Raw genomic sequence first — 25,069 nt, 5'->3', positions numbered from 1 at the left:
AGAGGAGGGATGCCTTCGTGGAGGACTTTCTAAGGGAAACTGGCTCGTATACACGTTACATATGGGGAAAACCACGAAAACGCCCATGCAGCCAGCCCGTTCGCGGGACTCGAACCGAACTACCAGTGTTCAGCGACTTTACCGCTCAGCCGCTGGTGGGCAGGAAGCATAAGAGTAAATAAGTATTTCATATCATTTTTTCTAATTTATATAAAAATTGATAAACATAACTGTATGGATGCCTGCATCGCTATTTCGCTACCGAGTTATCGTTAAAGCACAATTTCATCTCGTCGGTTGTTCAAACATAATTTTCTATAATGAACCATGCCTTTTCTATGAAAAAATTCTCGGTAAAGTGCAGAATCGCCCACATATTTTTTTGGCGCTTTTTACAAGGATAAAAACAATTGGATTTTTGTCAATTTTCTTTTACTTTTTAACTGAAAATACGTCGATACATAGATAAAGTCAAGGGTGTGCGCAGTGCCATTTTTGTGCAATTCTGGGATGATGATGATGATGATGATGATGATGATGATGATGATGATGATTGTTGTTGTTGTTGTTGTTGTTGTTGTTGTTGTTGTTGTGAAAATAGGTCGATGTGTGCAGGGATACCGAGTATGTGCAATTCTTAAAAACGCGTCAAGCAGTGGGTGATTCTGCCCTTTGCTCAAAATTCTATTGCAGATTTTTCGTCATGGGCAACTCCCAAATTGTTAAATCCATAGGATATCAAAAAGAGATTTAAAAATTAAACTAGTATTTCAATGGCGTCTTAAGAAATATCGAACTATACAGGGTGTCCCAAAACGACCGCATAAACTCTGCACAGCTAGATTTCTCGTTGGAGGTACATAAAAACTGCCCAAAGAAGCGTTCTTGTACGATCCATAGTTTACGAGAAAAATACGAAAAACAAAGTATGATGTCACTGCCGGTGCAAGAAAAAAACACTCTATTGAACATATCAACAGCAGTACATGCACAATTTAAAGCAGATGTTCAAAGTGTCCACCGTGCAGGTCGAGGCAGGCTTGAGCACGCCGTGGAATGGCTGTCATCACCCATTGCAGGTTCGCGGGGTCCACAGAAATACAAGCAGCATGCCCAGATGAGCAACTAAAGTCCATTGGTGTTGTCGGATACACGGCGCGCGCGCATGCAGGACGCGATATTCGCGGCGAACGTTTTAACCATTATATCGTCTAGAAAGATATGCCAATACTGTACGCTAGATTTGGCGTGCTGTTAAAAGGGCACGTTTGCTAGATTTGGCGCTTTTGCGCATACATTTTCGCTGCAATTTTTTTACGGTCCTCAAAACGGAATAGTACCGTTTACTTTAGTTTATGGGGGGGAAAGGCTAAATATACTTGAAATTAAACAAGTGGCATAAAATTTTTGATGTCTTCCAACATAGCAGAAAAAATTTCAGTTTTTTTGTGCAAACGTCTGTACAAAACCTGGGACAAGTAAGAATCGAAATGCTGTCGAGCAGAGCCCCGATGACGTTTATTACGCCACTTAGCACTTTTCTTTTCGCCGATCGATCTGGAACAGCGACTAAGAAACATTCATTCGACTCTCTGCATAATCCGCCGAACATTATTCTTTCTTTTACTGAAAAGGCTTTCGTCTACTTCAATAATTTTGCCACATCTCACGCATGTAACTGTTCCAGTTTACAACTCTATTGTGGTTCATCTTCAGTTGGAGTTCACAAAATTCAACATATGCCATTTCCTGACACCAAAAGTAGATGAACCTCATGATTGTTCAAACACAATTTTCTATCATTAATGATGCCTCTTTTTTTGAAAAAATTCTATCGCACACTGTTCATCACTGTGCACTTTCCAAGTTGTAAAATCCGTAGCGTTATCAAAAAGAGCATTAAAAAATTAAACTAGTATTTCAATGGCGACTTACAAATATAGAACTATCTAAACTTATTACGCAATTTCAAATCAGCGCGTTCGCGAGATTTGGCGTGCTGATTAATGGGCGAGTTTGCTATATTTCGTGCTTTTGCGCATGCATTTCCGCTGCGATTTTTTTACAGTCCCCGAAACGGAATTGTACCGATGTTTCTATATATTGAAAAAAAAAAATATTTTTGTAATAATGTTATTAAATTATCACAAATAAACAAAAAAATGTTTATGAGGAAACATTTAACTTACTAAAAACTCCACATCAAACTTCTTTTTAAATACACTTTTGGCACTACAAATTTCTAATCTCACATGCTCGAGACCGTAAAAAACGCATGCGTCATTACAACAACGTCCGTGCGGAAATTCATTGATTTCATTAATCTTTTTAATGTAAAATTTGCTTATGTCCTCCAAAATATAAATAAATAAATAAATTCAAAATTCGGTCTTCGGAGTTCACACGTTTGGGGATAGGACATACTTGTTATACGTGTTTTAAATTTAGTAGCTCCAGACACCATCGTCTTTTCACAACGCCACGCATTCAGACACAGATCCTTGATTTCTTGGCACACAGATTGTTGTCTCTTGGTGGCCAGGAAAAGTTATTCAGTGCATTATTTTAAATGTAAATAGGATTGTTTGTTACAGCCACTTACAATATCGCATAATTTTCATCGAATCAATCTTCACAAAAAGTGGCTGTTATCAATAAGTAACAATCCATATGAGATTAAGAAACTTCGTTTGTAAATATTTTGCAGCCACACAACAACTCATCGTAACAAATTTTGAAATATTTGTTTATGATCCGTGATGCAGTTGTACTAATACATGCATAGAATAATGGAAAGTTCAAAAGAAGGTAAGCTTTCTAAATAATTCCTTATTTGTTATTGATAAGTATTATGATCCAAACTAAAATTTCTTTAAGTATCATAATGCTTATTTAAGTATGATGATGTATATTAAAATTCCAAGAAATAATATGACTACAATCAACGTCGGGTAAAAGCGCAGAATAGGCTGCATCAACAAAGTTCAGTAGGAGGAGCTCTGTGACGTCATAAATGGGTGGGACTAAGCTTATGACGTCACAATGTAGTCTCGCATTTACACTATGTGTACTTTCTATTTTCTCTTAAAAATAACAATAATAAATTGTTTATTATTGTAAATTAATATCAAATTCTTTATTTTTAATTTACTTTTATAACATTTAAGCTTAGGCGTTACTGATCATAAGTATAATAAATTGTTTATATTTAAAATTACCATGATACAGTGTGCGAATTCTACCAATTATTAAAACGATAAACAACGTCGCAGTCTCTAATACTTGTAGAGCTTCAATATTTTCAAAGATTTTTATTAAATTATTATATTTATTTTTATTATTATTTTTATTATTTTTTTATTTATACAAATAAAATATTTTTTTAATTTAAATTCATATTGTAGAACATTTCAATTTTATCATTTTTACAAATTACCTTCTTGCTACGTAACGACATAATTCTTTACATACCCAATAATTAGACAATTTTCATTATTTCTAAAAATTTTAAACTTTACATTAACAAAAAAAGAAGAATATTTTTTATTTCATATGAACATCATTACACAGCTTTCATATCAGTTTCTAAAATTCCTAAATCACCCCATATTCTGTGTAGGCATGCTAGAATTCTGCGCGTTAATAAATAAAAAAATTTAATTTCTCAGAATGAAAGAAAATAATATAATAAAATAAATACTACAAACTTGGAACACTAAGCAATGCTTCACATACGCACACACACACATATTATCAATGAACTCATATTATCAAGTGCAATTACGATACCAAACACTACGTATTAAAATATGAGGTAAACGTTACTTCAAGAGTTAAAGTTAACAGTTTTGCTACTGTTGAGTAGATCGTCGGGCAATCGATATATGTCATAAGTCAGAAAGCATTATAAATATATCAAAGCCAAAAAATTAAAAATACAATTTAAATGAAAAATGATGTCTTAAATATATTTCGCAATTAAAACAACAATACAAATTTAAAATACACAAACGATATGTTAAACATTGCACATAAATAAAGTTACATTACTGCTCGGCATCACACGCAACCTCGTTTTCCCTTCTACACGACTATCAGTATTCGCTCCAAAAAACATCAAAGAATTCCACAAACTCGGTGTCCATGTGCTCATCCATCTATTTTCACTTAAAGAAAAATCAGAGACTTGCTCAAACTCGGCAATGCGCACCACATTGACATTGACCATGTGCACATCGATCTATTTTCACTTAAAAAAACATCCCAGAGTTGTACAAACTCGGCATCGCGCACACCCTCGGTATTGCGCACCACAATGGCATTGGCCATGTGCACATCGATCTATTTTCATTTAAAAAACATCCCAGAATTGCACAAACTCGACACCGCGCACAGAAACGGCTTTGCCCATGTGCAGATCGATCAATTTTCACTTAAAAAAAATCCCAGAATTGCACAAACTCGGCATTGCGCAGAACCTCGGAGTTGCGCACCACATTGGCTTGCTCATGTGCACATCGATCTATTTTCACTTCAAAAAACATCCCAGAATTGCAGAAACTCGGCATCGCGCACCACATTGGCTTTGCCCATGTGCACATCGATCTATTTTCACTTGAAAAAACATCCCAGAATTGCACAAACTAGGCATCGCGCACAACCTCGGCATTGCGCACCACATTGGCTTTGATCATGTACACATCGATCTATTTTCACTTACAAAAATCCCAGAATTGCACAAACTCGGCATTGCGCACCACACTGGTTTTGCCCATGTGCACATCGATATATTTTCATTTAAAAAACATCCCAGAATTGCACAAACTCGGTATCGCGCACAACCTCGGCATTGCACACCACATTGGCTTGCCCATGTACACATCGATCTATTTTCACTTCAAAAAACATCCCAGAATTGCACAAACTCGGCATCGCGCACAACCTCGCATTGCGCACCACATTGGCTTTGCCCATGTAGACATCGATCTATTTTCACTTAAAAAATCCCAGAATTGCACAAACTCGGCATTGCGCACCACACTGGCTTTGCTCATGTGCACATCGATATATTTTCACTTAAAAAACATCCCAGAATTGCACAAACTCGGCATCGCGCACAGCGGCTTTGTTCATGCGCACATCGATCAATTTTCACTTAAAAAAACATCCCAGAATTGCACAAACTCGGCATCGCGCACAACCTCGGCATTGTGCACCACATTGGCTTGCCCATGTGCACATCGATCTATTTTCACTTCAAAAAACATCCCAGAATTGCACAAACTCGGCATTGCGCACCACATTGGCTTTGCCCATGTGCACATCGATCTATTTTCACTTAAAATAACATCCCAGAATTGCACAAACTCGGCATCGCGCACAACCTCGACATTGCGCACTACATTGGCTTTGCCCATGTGCACATCGATCTATTTTCACTTAAAAAAACATCTCAGAATTGCACAAACTCGGCATCGCGCACAGCATTGGCTTTGCCCATGTGCACATCGATCAATTTTCACTTAAAAAACCATCTCAGAGTTGCACAAACTCGGCATTGCGCACCACTCAAAATCGTCTATATGTTTCAAAACCGTCTCTCTACTAGTTTCATATTTGTTCCACAAATTGGGCACTTATACGATATTGCAATCAAACTTTTCTATATACACCACTCAATAACGCTCTTTTTGCCTCTTCGCTCCAACTGATTAAAAAAATCCAGATTCTGATACTCATCCATTCTGCAGTAAGCACTGATTTTGACACACTCATCAATAATCAAAACATTCTTTAAGCAAAAGAATTCTTTTCTGTATTTTCAGAAGTAACTGTTATAATTTTTAACTCATGCATTCAATATTTTCAATCGTTTGGTAATGATCGTTTTCAATCGTTTGATATCTTAATAATACATTTGTCAGAGATAATTCGTTGCATTAAATGCTAACACTACCACACACCACACAAAAGTAGATTTATAATTAAAAACATCTCGCGCAGAACATTATAAACCTACCATTTCAACTCAGTTAAAACTTCATTTAAGTTTTCTTTAAATACGAAGCTATAGTATACTTATAACTTGTTTTTAAGGAGAGGCGTAACCAATATTACGTCATAAAAAGGCGTGTCCAAGCATAAGAGAAGTAAACACAGCATCGACTGATGCGGCCTATTCTGCGATTTAGCCCAACGTCGATGTATTTCTTATGACTACAATCAACGTCAATGTAATAACGGTAGGCCGATGTATAGTATCATTTAGTATTATTTTTTTTAACTCGGTACAAATCATCTGCTTCATATATAGAAGTAGTAAGTCTGTTCTTCTATAGAGTAAATAAGTGCAATGTTTTGTGAAAGAACTTCGAAATTTATGAAAGAATCTACCTTTTACCATCTAAGAAAAAAATTATATGGTTTATGGCTCATTATTGCAAAAGTATAGGGAAAAGTGCAGAATCGCCCACAGCTTGGCGTATTTTTAAGAATTGCAGATACTCGGTATCCATGTACACATCGACCTATTTTCACTTAAAAAAAGCATCCCAGAATTGCACAAAAATGGCATTTCGCACTCCCTTTATTCATGTACACATCGACATATTGGTTAAAATTCCATAATCGGGGTGAGCGCCAAGCTTGGCGAGAATTTTTTATTTGGCGAGATTTTAATTTGGTTGTGGTTTCCTGCTGTATGTTTTCTTGTGGCAAACCTAGAGCTTTATTTCGGTAACTGTAAAAGCGCGAATTTAGTGTAGCCAGATAGAGAATTTTTTAAATTTAATTTTGAAAATTGCGTTTTTAAAAGTTTTGCTGTTTAATATTGTTGTTATATATATGTTTAATATTTTATTTATATAAATATTTGCAGAAGGTTAAGCTGTTATTGGTGGGAGAATGTTGGATTTCATATGACACGAAGGTTATAATTTATGAATGTTTTCATTTAATTTTATTTAGTTAACATTTTTTTTTTAGTTTTGTTTCTTGCATGTGGCAATCGAAAGATGTGGAATATTTAAAGCTTTGAACGAAAGTTGTTTAGTGTGTTGAATTCCACGACGATAGTAACTTGAACATTTTTAGTTAGTTTATGATGCTGAATACGCATAATTTGCTATTCTGTTTACGTTTAAAACTGACTTCGCAGTGCTCTGATCTGATAAGTTTATATACATTTATTTACTTAATAATTATTTACAAGAATAGCTAATTCTACTATTTTATGATGAATTACATATATATAGGACTATGCTTTTACTTGCAAAGCTGTTGGACTTTGTTTTACTCATCTAGTATTTTATCATTTCATTTTACTATTCTGTTTACATAAAATAACGGCGTTTCACTACTGGAAAACTTAAAAGTTACTATTCTGTTGACGTTTAAAAATCACATTTTAGTGCTTTCATTGCCGCCTAAAACATTCGTCAAATTTTGAAGGCCAAAATAGTTTGGCGCTAACTTACCCGCTTATGGAATTTTAGCCGACATATTTTCACTTAAGAACTTCCTTGTACTTCCTTATTTGAACACAAAGAGTTAACAATGACTCAACTTGGGTTTACACAAGGCAAGCACTTCTGGCTTAACATAAACCCGTAATGCTGAACTACTTCAAAAAGTGGTAGATTAACCTAACGGCTCACAGAATAATTTAACAAGCAGCAAAGGCTCTGGTTTGTAGATCGGCGAGACGAACCAATGACTAGAAGCACTCAATGCTACGGAATCAAATCGCTAATAAAGTACGATGCAATGTGGCCTTGAATAGGCAGACACGTTCTAAAAATAACTTTCGCTTAAATAGCACTTCTTTCTGCCTAAATCTGAATAAACGCTTGCTATCTCATTTATATTCTGGCATGAAAAACTTGGGTTAAAATTAACCATTAGTTAAAAATAAATAGATAATCTTCACAAGGTTAAAGCCAATTTTGAAGAAGAAACCCTTCCCTTTTTACTTCCTTGAACGAAGTAAAGGAAGTATTGTAAACACGCTAAATTGCGGGTATCATATTTCAACGTAAATATCCATTTTGACCGCAATGGAATGCAATTTAAGGTTGTTTTGGCGTGACATCTCTACGTAAGAACAGAATAAAGGACTCTTTTTTCCTAAACGAATTATAAAACTGATTTAAAATGGATTTGGGGTTGCAATCGGCCGCACCAAAAGTCTATATATATATATATATATGCACTGACTACCAATGAGTATTTGGACACCTGTGCAAATGACGATATCTGCGGTCCTAAGGTATTTCACGAACTCCGCCGGTATATATCGTGTAGGAAACAGCATCGGCTTTAGTCGCATGCAAGATACCTCGCACTTTGGAGCTCTCTGATTTCAAGAAAGGTATAATTATCGGGTATCACAAATGTAGCCTATCCTTAAGGGACATATCTAGCAATCTGAAGTACCCAAAATCGACAGTGGCTTATGTGATTAAGAAGTGGAAGGTGAGCGGTGATTGTCGGAATGTGCCCCGAGTCGGCAGACCAACGAAACTGGGAGATAGAGATTGACGAGTGCTGTCCAGAGAAATTCGGAAGAACCGCACCCAACCGATAGCCCTCATGCGCGAGGAGTTTCAACAGGCATCTGGGAGTATTGTTTCAATGAATACCATCCGTAAGGAAGCACATCTGCTTGGTTTTCATGGTCGTGCTGCTGCCCATAAGCCTTTGATCACAAAGTCCAACCGCGCTGCTCGGTTAATGTGATGCAAAGCACATCGAAATTGGACCGTAGATCAGTGAAAACGGGTTCTTTGGAGTGACGAATCAAGGTTCAACCTTTACCGTTCGGATGGCAGGGTCTGGGTCTGGCGAGACGAACCTGGAGAACGTCTCCTCCCAGAATGCATTGTGACAACAGTAAAGTTCGACGAAGGTGGAATTATGGTCTGGGGGTGTTTCTCCTGGTATGGGGTGGAACCCTTGGTCCCCATTCATGGTAAGCTCAACTCCGATGCCTACTGCACTATTTTGGATGACAATGTGCTTCCTACGTTGTGGCAGTTTTACGGATTGGACCCTTGTTACTTTCAGGACGAATATGCCAGTTGTCATGTTTCGACGTTAACCAAGGCTTGGTGTGGTGCCAATGGAGTTCATCGAATGGACTGGCCTGCCCAGAGTCCAGACCTGAACCTTATCGAGAACCTCTGGGACGAGTTGCATCGCCGAATTCCGGGGTGCACTACCCGTGCAAAATCGGTGAAGGAACTTCTATGTCTTCTCCAAGCCGAGTGGAAGAAAATACCACTAGCTGTCATACAAAGACTTGTCTAAAGTATGCCCTAGAGGGTCCACGCTGTAATTACATCTCGTGGAGGCTCTACCAACTATTGATTTTGAATAAAGTTAGTTTTTCGTTTCTATCACAGGTGTCCAAATACTTATTGGTAGTCAGTGTATATTGTGAGGTTTACCACTGTGTAATTGCAGCCAAAAGTGAGTAACCTTAAGAACTAGTTAGCGAATAATCGCTTATGTTCGTGTGACAAGAAAAAATAAGATGGAAGGGTAACTAACCCTTTATTATTCCAATAAGATTTAACAAAACTCCGTCTTGGAGTGTACAATCAAAGCCGTCTCTCAGGCTTGAACTTAAGAAATTAAGAAATAAACTAAAACTAAAAATTAACTAAAGAGATATAGCCGAAGCTATCAAGATTCTAATCGAGTTGGCCCCTTAACTCTATTTGACTACGAAGCTTATCAAGGACCCGAGTACGGCCGAACGTAATAACAGCTTTGAGAGAGAGAGAGAGTAGCCAAAAGGCGGATGCGCGCAAATCAGAAACTCTGATTCTCTCTAACTCAGCAAGTAGAACTTCGCGGTTTAAATACCGCTCTTCCTCATTAAGTATTCAGAGTGATTCCAAAACTACGTTCTGACCGGAAGTAGTAAGTTGAAGTTAAGAATTTGACAGGAAAGGAACTTAAAATTTAACTGTTAATAAAATTAATATAATCCTTACATAATATATATATGTGCGTTTATGTAATATAAAGTATATGAAAGCAAACTTCTAATTTTAATTGGCTATGACTTCTTTTATTTTTTTATTTAGTTTGGGGATTTCACCTCTTTATCTTAAAAATAGTATTATAAGTCTAAACTACGTCATTCAAATTAATCATGTGATCTTACGTAGCGCTTAATGCAGATGCCCCTTGTCCAATCAAATAATTGCATGCCAAAACTTCTTCGAACTCCAACTGAAACTCTTGACTCCCTCTCTTTTTCCTCTGAATCCCTGCGGCACCTTTTGCTTACGCTTTCATCCTGGCAGGACGCTGCTGCAGTTATCTATGCTCGCTTTTATCGCCACAGTATAAAAACTGTAAATGTTCTAGAAATAAACAGGATTGATGGGCCAAGTGAATTGTGGCCACAAATGTGAATCTAAATAATAAAGAAATTTAATCCGGCTCCACTGGTTCTTCTTCAATATGGGTCATCGCTCTAAGTATCAAGTATCTACGGACTCAATATTTCGTTTCTACGTCTCAGTGCTCCTACATCATCAATTATTGCAATGCATTAAAATGTAATCAGTAATGTAACTTAGGTAATTGGGTTCGGTAAGCGGGATTACGGCAAAGCACTCGAGAGCTATCTGTCTAAGGAAGGAATGCATTCGTGAGAGACGTTCTAAGGGAAACTGGTTCGTCTGGTTAAAAGAATTTGTCTCTAATCCGTTATTATTTTGCATGGGGTAGGAAATGTCGTGGCAAAAGACCGAGTCAAACTACTATTCAGAAATATCTTTCCATATTTACATATTCTGCATGTATCACTATTTACAGCAGGGTTTCTTAAACGTTTTTTCAATCGCGACCCCTTTCTATCACTGAGACTTTTTTCGCGACCCCCAGGACCCCATAATATTTATAAAAATTTTGTGGGATCCTTTAAGTATTGTGCAAATCGACTCAAGCGTGAGTAAAACTGTCAATTTTTTCCACTTATACTGTAATATACTATTGCATTTTTAGGTCATTAACTTTAATTTCTAACTTTAAGACATAGAACAATGTGAACATTTTAAATAAGTAACAGATGAAATGACAGCGTCAGTTGCAAGGAAAATGAACGCTTATATTATAAAGAGAAAGCGTCGAAACGTTTTCTTTTTTTTTATCTTTGTCTGTATTGTCTTATCTTCATGTCTTTGCAGATACATTGTGCAAAAATATTTGGTAATTGTAAAATTATTATAATAAATTAAAAAGATATCAAAACTGCTAAAATTTTTGGCGACCCCTGCTGCTGTGCAGGTCCCGCGATCCCCTTCGGGAGTCGCAACCCACAGTTTAAGAAAACCTGATTTACAGCTTTTAATCAAACATAGTTTTAAGAAGCAAGCAAGCTGAAACTATTCCACTGAGGTGTTTTACTAACACCCTACAAAAACTATTAAGGCTAAATCCAAATTAAACTTTTTTTACGTGTTGGCTCCTCGTACTCTCACTCTTTCCACCACCCCCTGCTGGTTGTGAAGACGAAGCTGATTGGCTGACAGCAGAGGGATACATGATAGGTATTTTAATAGGTGATATATTGCTTCATCATTTTTAGTTGTTTATTATTTGATGCAGTACTTTACTAATCGCTACTTTTCACACAATATATTTCTTCACTTCCACTCAACTTACATTTTTCTTCGTCGACTAATGGGGCGGTTAAGTAAAATTTTTCCTCCGGCACTTTGATCCTACTATATCTGTTTCGTTGTTCCTGATAATTCTTATATCTGATGCAGATTAAAAGCGCCCTCTCGCACGATGAAACTTTTTTGTCATTCGAAACAAGTCAGTGATCATTTTTAAGCTCAGTTTAATGGGGCTTATATGGATATATTGATAATGAAATTGATTAAACTTGAGTTAAGGAATAAAAATATCTAGTTTAGTTATAAGGTATTGTCTCCTTCCTTTCAAAATGCCTTCATGTTGTTACAGGGTCACTGTTTTTTTAGTCCAGTGGGGCTTTGTCCCTGAAAGACTCACCTATGTTTTCGTTTTGCGATTTTGCGTTGGTTCACTATAAATGTCCGTTTCACTTTTCAAACTGTTGCCACAAAATGTTAGAGTTCTGCATTATATTTGAAGAAATTAAATAATGAAAAATCTGCATAAATGTATGTATATTTCTCGTATTGTGATAAAACAACGGTACATAGAGTCATCGAATTTTGAATAACGTAATCCTCCAACGAATATGGGCATGTGGAAGTCCAAATTTGAAATTTGGAATTTGTTTTATTATCGATTTCATATTTTGTAAAACGTTAACGAATTTTTGATTAACAAATTCAAGAATTTCAAAGCGAGCAGTGGCAACGTAGTACAGAAATAACATTTTTATCTCTATGAGAAAATGCGTATCGGAAATTCTAAACATACGCTCAATTAAAAAGTATTTTGCGATATTGCTTTTGAACTGAGTTTTATGTTTTAAGTGCGAAGATCGTGATATTTAATAAATAAAGGTAACAGACAAAATGTTAAAAAAAAACACCCCTTTGGACATTTTGTAATGCAGAAGACGTCAAAAATGATCAATGCCCTGGCTGGGACTCGAACCCTGGACCTCTCTAATACGCGTCGAGTGTTCTTCCCCGAAGGCATGCGATAAAACCGAAGAAATAACCTTATTTTGTATTTTTATTATATTGTTATTATTATTATTATTGTTATTATTTTCGCTATGTCTCTGGTGTTCACTTCTGAGTGAAGTTTGAATTGTGCCTGTGGTTTTTTTCTCTTCCACAAATTGGATAAATATGAGCCTATTACACTCGATATCATAGCTAAAAAGGCAGAAGCGTATGGTTCACCATGTGTTAGTCAATTAACCAATCCAGTGAGTAGTTATTAATTGGCTTCTAAATATTTTTACATATCAAGAAATCGTCTTTCTTTCTTCATCTTTCTTTAAAGCATCACTCAACTATATCGAATTTTCAAGAACTGTTTATTTGTATACGTAAATTCTTGAAGAAAATATTCAGAATGGAACGTCAGTTTTTTTTTTCATGTATAGTCAGTCGCACTCCCCTTAAAGCCAAGAAATCTCACACCATGAAGCGATAACATTCATAACAACATTCTGGAAATTCAAATTATCGCAAATCTCCTCAAGCGTAACGCCCATTTTCAGTGCTTACAGCTCTTACTGCATGGTTTTTCCCTACAAAAGAAATGTAAAAATTAGGAAAAAAAAAAAGGTTCTTTGTTTTCCTCCTCCTTCAAAAAAGGTGAGTTTTTAAAGCTAGTGCTCCACATGATCATTAATTTGCTGTCGTAAATAGAATAAAATACATTTTTAAATGTTCTATCACGAAACTAGAGCTGAAACAGTATTTTGTATTTACTTTATTTATCGATTTCATGGCAATTAAAATTCATTAGACCTTTTTCTTATTAAATCTTAAATCCATAGAGATGTCCTCCTTGTAGTTGAGTTTTAAAAACTTATTTTATCAAATAAGAAATATAAATATTCCGCACATTACATTAAAAAAAAAATAAATAACAGAAAAACCTCTGTTTCGAAGTCAGCTATTGTATTCTCAGCAAAATACATTTTAATTGGCGACCTTTCGAAATTGAAGTAAAGTTTTTGTATTTAAATTCAATTAACTGCGATCTATTTGAATGCCGCGCATTCGAATGAAACTAAAAAATTAGCTCAGTTCTTTAAACTGGAATTTATTAATTAATCATCAGCAGCAGCAGCAAAATTTAGTTAATTGGTCACCGTTCATTGGTTTGGGGGCGAAAATGCTTCGGGTTAATTTTTGAGGAATGTTTGCTTTTCTTTTTGTCCTCAGATCGCCTGGTACAAATCGCACATGAAGATAAAATGAAATACAGCATCTGGCGCCATCTATTAATGATATTATGAAATTACATTATATTAAAAACGTTTTCTTTCCCATTGTTTTATTTTTATGTCTGCAGTTTAATAAAAAAATCTGTTTACCAAAATTTTATACCTGTCAATGTTTTTTTACGACGAAGTTAATAATTAAATTTAATATGATTTGAACCTGTTCGGTGCTTTAATTTAAATAACAATTACGAAAGTACAGAAGCTTAGAAATGAGGAAAATTAAATTGATCTTGGTCACTTGGAATTAGCATGCAATTATGATAAATCAAGCGTTAATATAGATATATTTATCTTTGACTGGTCATGTAATTCCAAAAAAATATTAATGAGAATTATTTTTTATGTTTTCATAAAGAAATTTTTCTTCATATTATATATTGCAGGGGCGGGGAATCATTTAAGAGTTTTGATCTGCGAACAAACACTATTTGGAATCTTGTGTATATTTGCACATAAGTAACGCTTCTTTATTTTAAATTCAGTAATGTTATTTTGCTTTAAAAATTAATCAAATTTGAATAAGGCATATAAATTATATTAATAAAATATAAGCTTGAAAAGGTTAGCTCAGATAATATAAACTGAGGTCAGTTTTGACCAAGGAGGAGATAAATGGACTAAGTCTCTCGCGTATATTCTGTGCAATGAAAAGGAAGCCATAAAAATCACGGTATGACGTCATGACTTTTCATGGCCACTGCCATAAGCGGTTTTACAGATTAGCGGTTATCTACTCTTAGAACTTCACGGACCACTACATATAATTTTATATTTGGCGGATCACTAATATGAATTTTTTTTTAAATCTTAAATCAGACCTTAAAAACAACATATTAATACGCAAAAACAATATTCAACTATCTAATACATATAATTCTAATTTTCATTTGTTAATATAATTATCAAAACATTTGGTGTTCAGCAGCATGCCTTTATGGACGCCCCTGATTATGAGTAACAATTAAAATTCTATTAACATCTCACTGATACACATAATTCGTTCACATTGAAAAATTATATGAAAAGTACAAAAATCTTACCATTTTGTACAGAAAGCTTCACATTTCCATATCACTGAAAAGGAACTTCACGAAAAGCAAGAACAAACCCGCAAACGCAAAGCAATATCAATAAACTGAAAGTGTTATGCCGCCAATTTTTAATTATTGTAAACATAATAATCATCGCTTACTCAGCAATGGCGCCATCGATTGACAGTTAGACAAAACAAGAATTTATTATAAACAAGAATGCAGATGGTTCTCATAAAAATCCATCAAACTGCCTATTGACCCGGAGAAAAACTGTGTTATTAACGACAACAATAGCATATGTTTGTAATTCAAAAGGAAAGAGAATTCCAGTTCGCGCTATTATTGATAACAGCAGCATATCTATGGATGCCAACTCTCATTTTCAAATGTCGCTAGATACACCTGCAAAAGTAGCTAAAAAGTCGCTAAATTCATTGGAGAAATTTCCCTAAAAGTAGCAGTTAAATTTTTTTTAAACAAAGTATAATCCATCTTCCATAATAGGTTTCGTTACTCGTCATGTTTTAAACTGAATCTTCATAAAATATAAATATTGTCCCAAATTTTCTGCCGACCATCAAAACGTTTTCACGGACCACCGATTGGTGACCGCTGATATAGATCATTCTGGTTGGTTTTGTTTACATCCTCGTTGTTAACTATTCATCACTCATCGTTTGTAACACTCCCGTTCTAATTTTAATACTTAGAATAAAAAATTTTCTACTTAGTTTATAGAAAAATCACACGGATTGCAAATAACTCGTTCAAATTTAAAAAAACAAAAATGTGTTAATGGTAACACAGATATATACATGGTAACATCTGGAAGGCCAGTGGAAGTTTCAATGGTATTTTATGCAAATTATGCATAAAAACACTTTTCTGCCTGCAGACGTTGATGTTTGCTTTCAAAATCGGTATAATTTTATTTAACAATATGTTTCGTAGTCGTATCCGTACGCTATGCGGCGGCCATAATTAAGTCGTGACGTCACGTTGTTGACATCATGGACCTTATAAGAGATAGACTAACCCAGTGGGCGGGTCGCGCGTCACCGATATGTCGGCAAGAAAGAGTAGGGACGAATTTACTTTAACACTGAAACCTATGGCGTTTGTATCACATAACTCTTTTTAATTTTTAAATGTGATACGTTGTGTGATGAGATTATGAAAGCCACAGTTTTTCCAAATAGAATTTATATCTCATTAAAGCACTTTTTACTGCATTTCGCGCATTTTTTTTCACAAATTCTTGTACAAACATTTTTACTTTGGTAAAACGGTAAAAACTCTAAGCACAAAATTTATAAACTTAATTTTGAGTTAAAATAAAGTAAAATTAAGTAAGATTAATAGTACGCTATGCTTTGAAATAAATATGGTAAAATTAAACAAAATCTGATAATTTTTTTTAATTTAATGAACATTTTCAGGCAGTGATTTACCAAACTATAAGAACATTACAAAACGAAAATATTTATTTGATTATATAATCATTAAATTATTCTGAGCGTAATGAAGGGAAAAAAAGAAGATAAAATAAAATCTAGAAGCACTCAAATTTTATATTACCCCCAAAAGGAACCTTTTTTTTTTTTTAAGTTTTGTGTGTTACCTATATTTATTGAATATCATGTTCTTCGTCCGTAAACCACATACATTTGAAAACAGCATATCTTTAGAATTTCCGCACTGGAGATAAAACTGTTATTTTCCGTACAGTGCTCGCTCTGAACTCGTTGAGTTTGTTAATCAAAAACACGTTAAAGTTTTACAAAATATGAAATAGATTAAAACAAATTCGAAATTCGGCCGTCCAGATTCCTATGTTCGAATGGAGGATTACATTATTCAAAATTTGATGGCTCTAGATACTGTCGTTTTTGTCACAGTGCGAGAAACATACATGTATTCATGCAGATTCTTAATTATTTAATTTCTTTACATATAATACAAGGCGATAATATTTGGTAACAACAATTTGAAAGGAGAGATGGACATTTATAGTAAAACAGCGCAAAATGCCGTTTCAAAGCCTTTCTAGGCTACCGCCCCTTTGGGCTAATAAATTAAATTAACAGTAAATAAAAAAAATCTTATACAGAACTAAAAATAAATTTAAAAAATAATCACTAGAAAATACAAGCAAAATTAATTATTACGGTTAAATACAATTTTAATATTAGAATTAAATGGATAAAAATTTTTAAGGAGACAAAAGTGTTTATCAGTATGATGTATTATGAAATATAATTGAAATAAAATTCCTTCATAGAAATTGCGCTATAATACTCATCTATAATTTTAAAAAAAGCAGCAAATTTAGAATTTTAAACAAAACTTTGAAAAATTCATTTTTAAATATTTTAGTATTTTTTACTTATTTACACCAATAAAAAGCATAAATATTGCTTGTTTGAAATTTTCTATTCGTTCAGATTTAAAATATTATTTTCTAAAAGAAGTAGTTCCAAATTTCCTTACAGCATAGGAAAAGCTCAAAAACTATCCAGTCCTGAAAGCATGTATAATTATTTGGAATGTTAATTATGCTTGATAAATATGCTAAATTTTTAAAAATCAATCTCAATTTCAAAAATAAAAATATGTAGAAATTCTAATTTATGAAATGAGGCACTACAACCAGCTTTATCTTGACAATTATACACGCTGTAATAGGCAACCAATGTTAAATTTCTGCAAGTCGTCCCTACTCCTCCGGAAGTGATCAAGGTGACAGCCGGCAACGCCTCAGACGAGGGAGAAAACCCGTTTGAGTTAGTCTTATTTCTTATAAGGTCCATGGTTGACATCTCCTTAGTTTCACTTTTGTGACGTCATACTTAGTCCATCCATACTAACCGCCTTGGAAATTTTTAATGATATGCTATTTTTAAATATCTGGTGAATTTGGTGTTGAATTGAATTGTATGTAGGGTAAGCGCGAAAATCGTGATATTTAATAAATAAAGTTAACGAAACGTTAATAATAAAGAGAAAAAAAAAACGTGTAACGTAAAAAGAGAAAATATATTTTAAGCTAACCATCTTACTAAGAAAACGCATCACTGATATGATTAACTGAGAAAAGAACGAAAAAATTATATAAATGTATGCCAACACTTAACACTGCATCGAAAATTCTAAATTTTGTTAAATTAAATAAAATTTTCCAATTTTGCTGTTGAATTGTATATGGCGTAAGTGTGAAGAAAATAACGAAGCCAACAAGGCAAAACAAATGGGCTAACAAGAGTGAGTGCAAGAGCAGACTATAAGTAGACTTCGGACTCAGCCAGAGCGTAAAAAAGTTTAGCCAACTCTTTTGAGCCACCGTTAGAAACTGAAACCATTCTTTTTTTTTTTTTTTTTTTTTTTTTTTTTTTTACTTCCTTGTACGAAATAAAAGAAGTGTTGTAATCGTGGAAAATTTCGGGTATCATATTTCAACGAAAATATCCATTTCGACCGCTCTCGAAACCATTTGAACAATGTTTTTGCGTGGCATCTGTACGTACGGGCAGAGTGAAAGACTCTATTTGCCAAAACGGATTGTAAAATGCATTTAAAATGGATACAAAAGGGATTATTCTTCCCTTCTGAATCCATTATGAATCTTTGACTCCTTCTGAATCCTTGAATTCATGATACATACATATGTACGTACCTATTCGGGATACATACATATGTACGTACCTAGGTACGTACATGTGTATGTATCCCGCATAACTCAAGAACGAGTAGCAGTAAAACGTTTATTCCCACTCTGTCACCTGGCTCAGTGAGCTTATTTTATTGAATTCTTATATGTTGGTAAATTGTGCCTTTGTTGCTTTAAATGTGATTGAATTATATGGTTTTCATGCCTTTTGTTAACCTGCATGCAATAAGTTCTAGAATTATCAACAATTTAAAAGTGGCTAGTTAAGCCTAACGAACCGCCATTTGATTACATATGAAACTCAGTAGAATAGTGAATTAAGTCAGTTTTTACACTTCCAATGTCTTATTGCTGAGTGGGACCAAAAGTAAACTTTCAATTTTGTGCACCGAAAAATATACCTTCTAGCCCGCTGTCCGAATAGCTTGCTCTTGTGTATAAAATCTAATTTTAATTGCAAAAATTGTTGTTGTTTTTTAAGTGTATTTGGTGTTTTATGTTTTCCTGTATTTTAGAATTCTTAATGAAGACGTTTTGAGTTTTTATATGTTTTTGCTTTACCGCGAAGTGAGAACTGAATTAATTGAATGAGAAATATATAAATTGCTCATATTTTTTTGCTTTAAAATGTTTCAATTATATTGTTTTTGTATTCATTCTAGTTAAGGATTTTATGGCTTTAGTTGACCTAATAGAATGTAACAGTTGTAGAATTATGAGTAATAGTTGTAGAATTATGTGCAATTTAAAAGTGTGCGCACCGCACCAAAAATTTCAAAATACAAAAAACTTTTCAAAATACAAAAAAGCCTAGTGTGACAGGAATTTGCTTGCATTGAAACTCCTAATTGTATAGAGAATTAAATCGGTCAGTGTAGCTTGAGTGTCGTCTTGCCCAGTGGGACCAGAAGTTAACTTTAATTTTGGTGCGCCAAACAATTTGTCTTTTTGCGCGATGGCCGAATTGCTTGTTTTCTCGTAGAAACTGATTTCCATTGCAAAAATTGTTTTTTAAAATCTTTTTAACTGAATTCGGTGTTTTAAGTTTTTTGTATTTTGAAATTTTTAATGACGGTGTTTTGAGTTTTTATGCGTTTTTGCCTTGCCGATGGGTGAGAAATGAATTGACTGAGTTAGAAATATATTTCTAGTGAAATAAATCTGAATAAAATGGAGCAAAAACATCTGTATAACTTAATAGGACATACAAGGAAGTCATGTGTTGCGCGATTTTTTAATTATTATTATTATTGTTGTTGTTGTTATCATTATTATTATTATTATTATTACTCTTACTACTACTACTATTTTAGAACTAAGTGAGGCAAAAGAAAAATTCATTTCTTTGGACGAAGCAAAAAGACTTTCTCTAGAAAATTCAGTTCGCCATCATGCTCGAATGCAAGCTATCATCTGCTTGATCTTATGGGTAAGATATGATGTCGATTTATATCTCTCATAGGAATAAATTTCTTAACTCTTATCTGACGTGAAAAATAATTTAAAGGCTAAAATTCATCGTGCAGCTAAGAAAGCACAAATTTCCCAAAAATTATGAGAAAAAATTATTTTCTTGATTATTAATGTAAACATTCTCTTGGTATTTTATACCTGTATTTGTATACTTTTAATACACTGTCTTAATTTCTTTGACATATTTTAATATACGCGTATATATACGTTCTTACAGATATCACAAAAAATATTCTAGGCGTATATATACGTTCTTACAGATATCACAAAAAATATTCTAAGCGTATATATACGTTCTTACAGATATCACAAAAATATTCTAGGCGTATATATACGTTCTTACAGATATCACAAAAAATATTCTAGGCGTATATATACAAGTATTCCGGTTATAGGGTGAATTATACGTAGATAAGCCAGTATATATGATTTCACCACTTTATGCATAAAATTTATATTTTACTGAATTAATCCTCTAATACTTAATCACCTAAAGTTGTTGGTGAAATTTAATTTATTTTATATTTCTAAACTAAACGCATTATTTGCTCTCCCCCACCCTCTGTAGATTTCAGGATTAATGACGTATTCAATAAGTGAATGGTACCATTCTGATCCTACGCAAGAACCTCTTCTATCCATGCCACGTCACCAATCCACCGTTTATCTCAGTCACTGTGGTATTGTCATCTGCCTCACAGGCTATTATGGATTTTGGGCAGCGCTTCGACAAGTACATTCTATGATTTTTGCGGTAGGTTCTTTTTAAAATGTAATATTTAAAACGATTGGGAAATTAAAGACTTTTCTTTTTAAAATTTTACTTTAAAGTTTGAAAACAGTTCAGTTAGGTAAAGATACATCGCGTTTAGCGATTTTAGAGACATTTCGGCAAAAATCATAAATTAATGGTGAGTTCAGAAAGCCTGACAAAAAAAAAAAAAAAGGTTGAATTTGATCACATCTGTAACTGTAACTAATTTTAGATCCAAAAATGGGTCTTCCGTCAAAATTAATTAATTTTCAGTTATTAGGTGAAATATCATGCACGAATTTAAGAGTCTCTGTTAAGTCTCACTCTTTTCGCTAACATACTGTTGCGTTTTTCTTTTCTTCTGACACCAGTTGTTACGTTATTTTCTTCTTTCACGTTCGTACGGGGTTTGTGTGGATTTGAAGTGAATAACGACGACACTTAATGAAGTATCGAAACACACTTTATTGGCCGGTATTTAATCAGGACAACTCCAAAACCTTGTTTACAGTCGTCGAAGTGTTATAAACACGCTGACACGACCAGCGACAGAGCCTCCAAGTTATCAGGCTAGCTCCAAAATCACTTTTCACAGTCGTCGATGAAACACGTCGATGAAACACGCTGACACGATCAGCGACACAACCTTCAGGTTATCAGGCTATCACGGTGGAGAGAGCTTGCACAGCACCAGAGTACAGCTCCCGACTCTGCTTGGTCGTTCTTGGAACTCCACATACTCTCGAGACTCTCCACGCTACAACTCGCGATGCACTCGACGACACACACAGCACGGCTCCCGACTCTTCGGTTCAGTCGTTCCCGGTTCGGTTCAGTCGTTCCCGGTTCGGTTCAGTCGTTCCCGGTTCGGTTCAGTCAGCTCAACATGCTCTTTCGACGATGCATTAACTGCGATACACTACGAGACTCTTTCGGTGCACTCAACGACCCACTCGGCACTCGATCGACTCCGCAGGGATTGACTCTCTAGACGAGACACCAACTCGATACTAACTATCTCGCACTCTATGCGAGGCAAACACTCTCGCCCTCTCGACGATGCACACTAACTGATTGTGGACCAGCAGGGTTTATATAGCTTTTGGCTGGTGTTCGAAAATGTTCTGGGCTAAACCGGTAAGAATTCGTTCCAGAAGGTTCTCCATCCGTCCATGGCATAGCGCCAATTTTGTCGCCAAATGGGTGATTTCTCGCCAAATGTGGCAACCCAGCCTTCCCTTGCCATTTTATGGCAACCCTAAACCTTCCTAGCGGGGAAGCTATCTCACCGCGCCTGGACATTTCGTAACAATACACTAAGTCAAGACTCAAGTTAGAACTAAACGAAATATCGCTGTGTCTAGAATGCAAACAGCTAAACGAAGGGTACGAAGGATGTAAAATACCCTTTTATTATTAAGAACTCAAAAACTGAACAGAAGCCACTTCTCGTGCTTACAAAACAGTATCTAGTAATGTGGCCTTCAGCAGGCGGAACACGCTCTATCTAGGGAATCTAAAATCTTCCTTTATATGCTACCTCCTTCTGCCTCATTTAAACACGCTCGAAATAAAATTTGCATTCTGATAGGAAAACTGAAAGGAAGAAATGACAGCATAGATCCTTAAAATAAAATAACTGATTAATTTAAATAAATACCTTACATTTGTAATATGTATATTTTTTTATTTCAGTTTTCTTACATTGTATTCATAACTTCAGTAGCCGAAATCTGTGGCGGTGCAGTCATTCTTTCCTACTTGGAGCAGGTAGTATATATTTCTAGCAAATCGTAAGTGCAATCAAATTGAGAGATTATTAAATATTATTTTTTTCATTGAAAATGCAAAATAGTTTATTATTTCCTTAAAATGAAATAATACACCTCCATACTCAAAAATACCTACTCTTTGCATAATTATACTTCTGTTAATGTGTTACAAACTTTTCACATAAGCATTGAAAACTTCCAGTTCCATAAAAGCTATAAAATCGACTAATGCGTTAAAAAAATGGAATTCTTTCCAACGTTCCTCCTTGACAGAAAATGCCGCCCCCCTCAAAAAATATATTAAACAGATTAAATTTGAAAGGCAAAAAAAAAGTAAAATCTGAAAGCTGTCAGATTTTATATTAGAGATTTTTTTTAGATTTATATTAGAGACCCAAAGATACTTTTTTTTCCCACTTACACACACATACGCGTTTCGAGTGCAGAAAAGCTAACGCCACTTTGAATTAAAAATATTTAAAAATAGCATGTCTTCAAAATTTCCGATAGATAGGCTCGCGCACTGGAGATTAAAATATTTTATTCCGCACAGACTGTTGCCACTGTTCGCTTTGAAATCGTTGAGTTTCTTAATAAAAAATTCGCTGAAGGTTTAAAAAATATCAAATAGATAATAAAAAAATTCAGAACTCATGATTCGGGGTTCCAGCTGGCCAAGTTCTGGTGGAAGACTACGTTATTCAAAATTGGATGGCTCTAGGTATCGTTGTTGCTGCCAGCCGTTATTCTGAAATAAAAGACATTACTTGCTGTGTTTTGAGTATTTTCCCATGCATCTGATATTGTTGTTACAGTCTCCAAACCTCATAGTATTTTATAGTATTGTAGATATATAGTATCATAGCATCTGAGGATGAATAATTCTGGCAGAAGACTGTAACTAATGGATTATTATTATTATTACCTACAGGATTGATTTGCTGTATTACGCACTCATGATATTTATACAGTCTTTAAGAAGAACATTTATGACCACCTTATAGGATAAATACCTCATAGGCAGTCAAAATTAACTGTAGAATATACCTTCCTTTTTGTACATGTTTAAACTACGTCGCATCTTAAACGGCTTGCCTCTAAAATGTCTTGCCTTGCATTATTCACTGACTTAGGCGGCAAGCATTGATCAAGTTTCTAATTAAAAATGAGTACAAATTATGGAAATACAATTGAATAATGGATATTCACTGGGAGAACCAAATGTTTCTTTTGGATATGATTCAGTGAAATTAATCAATTTATAGATATTAACCCTTTGGGTACGTTTGACAAGTGAGACTCGTCATCTGCTTACTTGGGCGACATTACGGTGGACGTGTCTGACTCGTCAACTGAATTTAAGAAGCAGGCGTTGATGTCTGCGGCACCCCCCCCACCAGTGGGCGTTGATCGCAAACAATTGCCTGACGTTTGTTTATGACATCTCACAGTTGCAAATAAGGTTAATTCCATTTATCTTTATTATTACCCCTGTTTTTTGATACGCTACCCTAAGATGTCTGACATAAAAAATACATGACTGCGAAAATGATAGTTTTTTGATACGCTACCCTAAGATGTCTGACATAAAAAATACATGACTGCGAAAATGATAGTTTTTTGATACGCTACCCTAAGATGTCTGACATAAAAATACATGACTGCGAAAATGATAGTTTTTTGATACGCTACCCTAAGATGTCTGACATAAAAAATACATGACTGGGAAAATGATAGTTTTTTGATACGCTACCCTAAGATGTCTGACATAAAAAATACATGACTGGGAAAATGATAGTTTTTTGATACGCTACCCTAAGATGTCTGACATAAAAAATACATGACTGCGAAAATGATAGTTTTTTGATACGCTACCCTAAGATGTCTGACATAAAAAATACATGACTGCGAAAAAGATAGTTTTTTGATACGCTACCCTAAGATGTCTGACATAAAAAATACATGACTGGGAAAATGATAGTTTTTTGATACGCTACCCTAAGATGTCTGACATAAAAAATACATGACTGCGAAAATGATAGTTTTTTGATACGCTACCCTAAGATGTCTGACATAAAAAATACATGACTGCGAAAATGATAGTTTTTTGATACGCTACCCTAAGATGTCTGACATAAAAATACATGACTGCGAAAATGATAGTTTTTTGATACGCTACCCTAAGATGTCTGACATAAAAAATACATGACTGGGAAAATGATAGTTTTTTGATACGCTACCCTAAGATGTCTGACATAAAAAATACATGACTGCGAAAATGATAGTTTTTTGATACGCTACCCTAAGATGTCTGACATAAAAAATACATGACTGGGAAAATGATAGTTTTTTGATACGCTACCCTAAGATGTCTGACATAAAAAATACATGACTGCGAAAATGATAGTTTTTTGATACGCTACCCTAAGATGTCTGACATAAAAATAC

At 34.6% G+C, this 25,069-nt stretch overlaps 1 protein-coding gene across 2 annotated transcripts in view; it reads left to right on the top strand.

Moving 5' to 3' along the window:
• Positions 1 to 25,069, top strand: part of LOC118198284 (CD151 antigen-like) — a 258,214-nt gene that overhangs the window by 202,061 nt on the left and 31,084 nt on the right. For both annotated transcript variants that reach the window (XM_085812015.1, XM_085812014.1), the window contains exons 2-4: positions 19,936 to 20,051; positions 20,664 to 20,849; positions 22,545 to 22,619. In XM_085812015.1, the coding sequence (XP_085668141.1) occupies positions 20,022 to 20,051; positions 20,664 to 20,849; positions 22,545 to 22,619 (291 nt within the window). In that variant the 5' untranslated portion in view covers positions 19,936 to 20,021. The remainder of the gene's footprint in view (positions 1 to 19,935; positions 20,052 to 20,663; positions 20,850 to 22,544; positions 22,620 to 25,069) is intronic.

Source organism: Stegodyphus dumicola, chromosome 2 (assembly GCF_044657685.1).
Source record: "Stegodyphus dumicola isolate Sdum_Otavi_A_Nest chromosome 2, ASM4465768v1".
NCBI lineage: Eukaryota > Metazoa > Arthropoda > Arachnida > Araneae > Eresidae > Stegodyphus > Stegodyphus dumicola.
The sequence above is the reverse complement of the archived record's forward strand: the minus strand, read 5'-3'. Positions and strand labels throughout refer to the sequence as shown.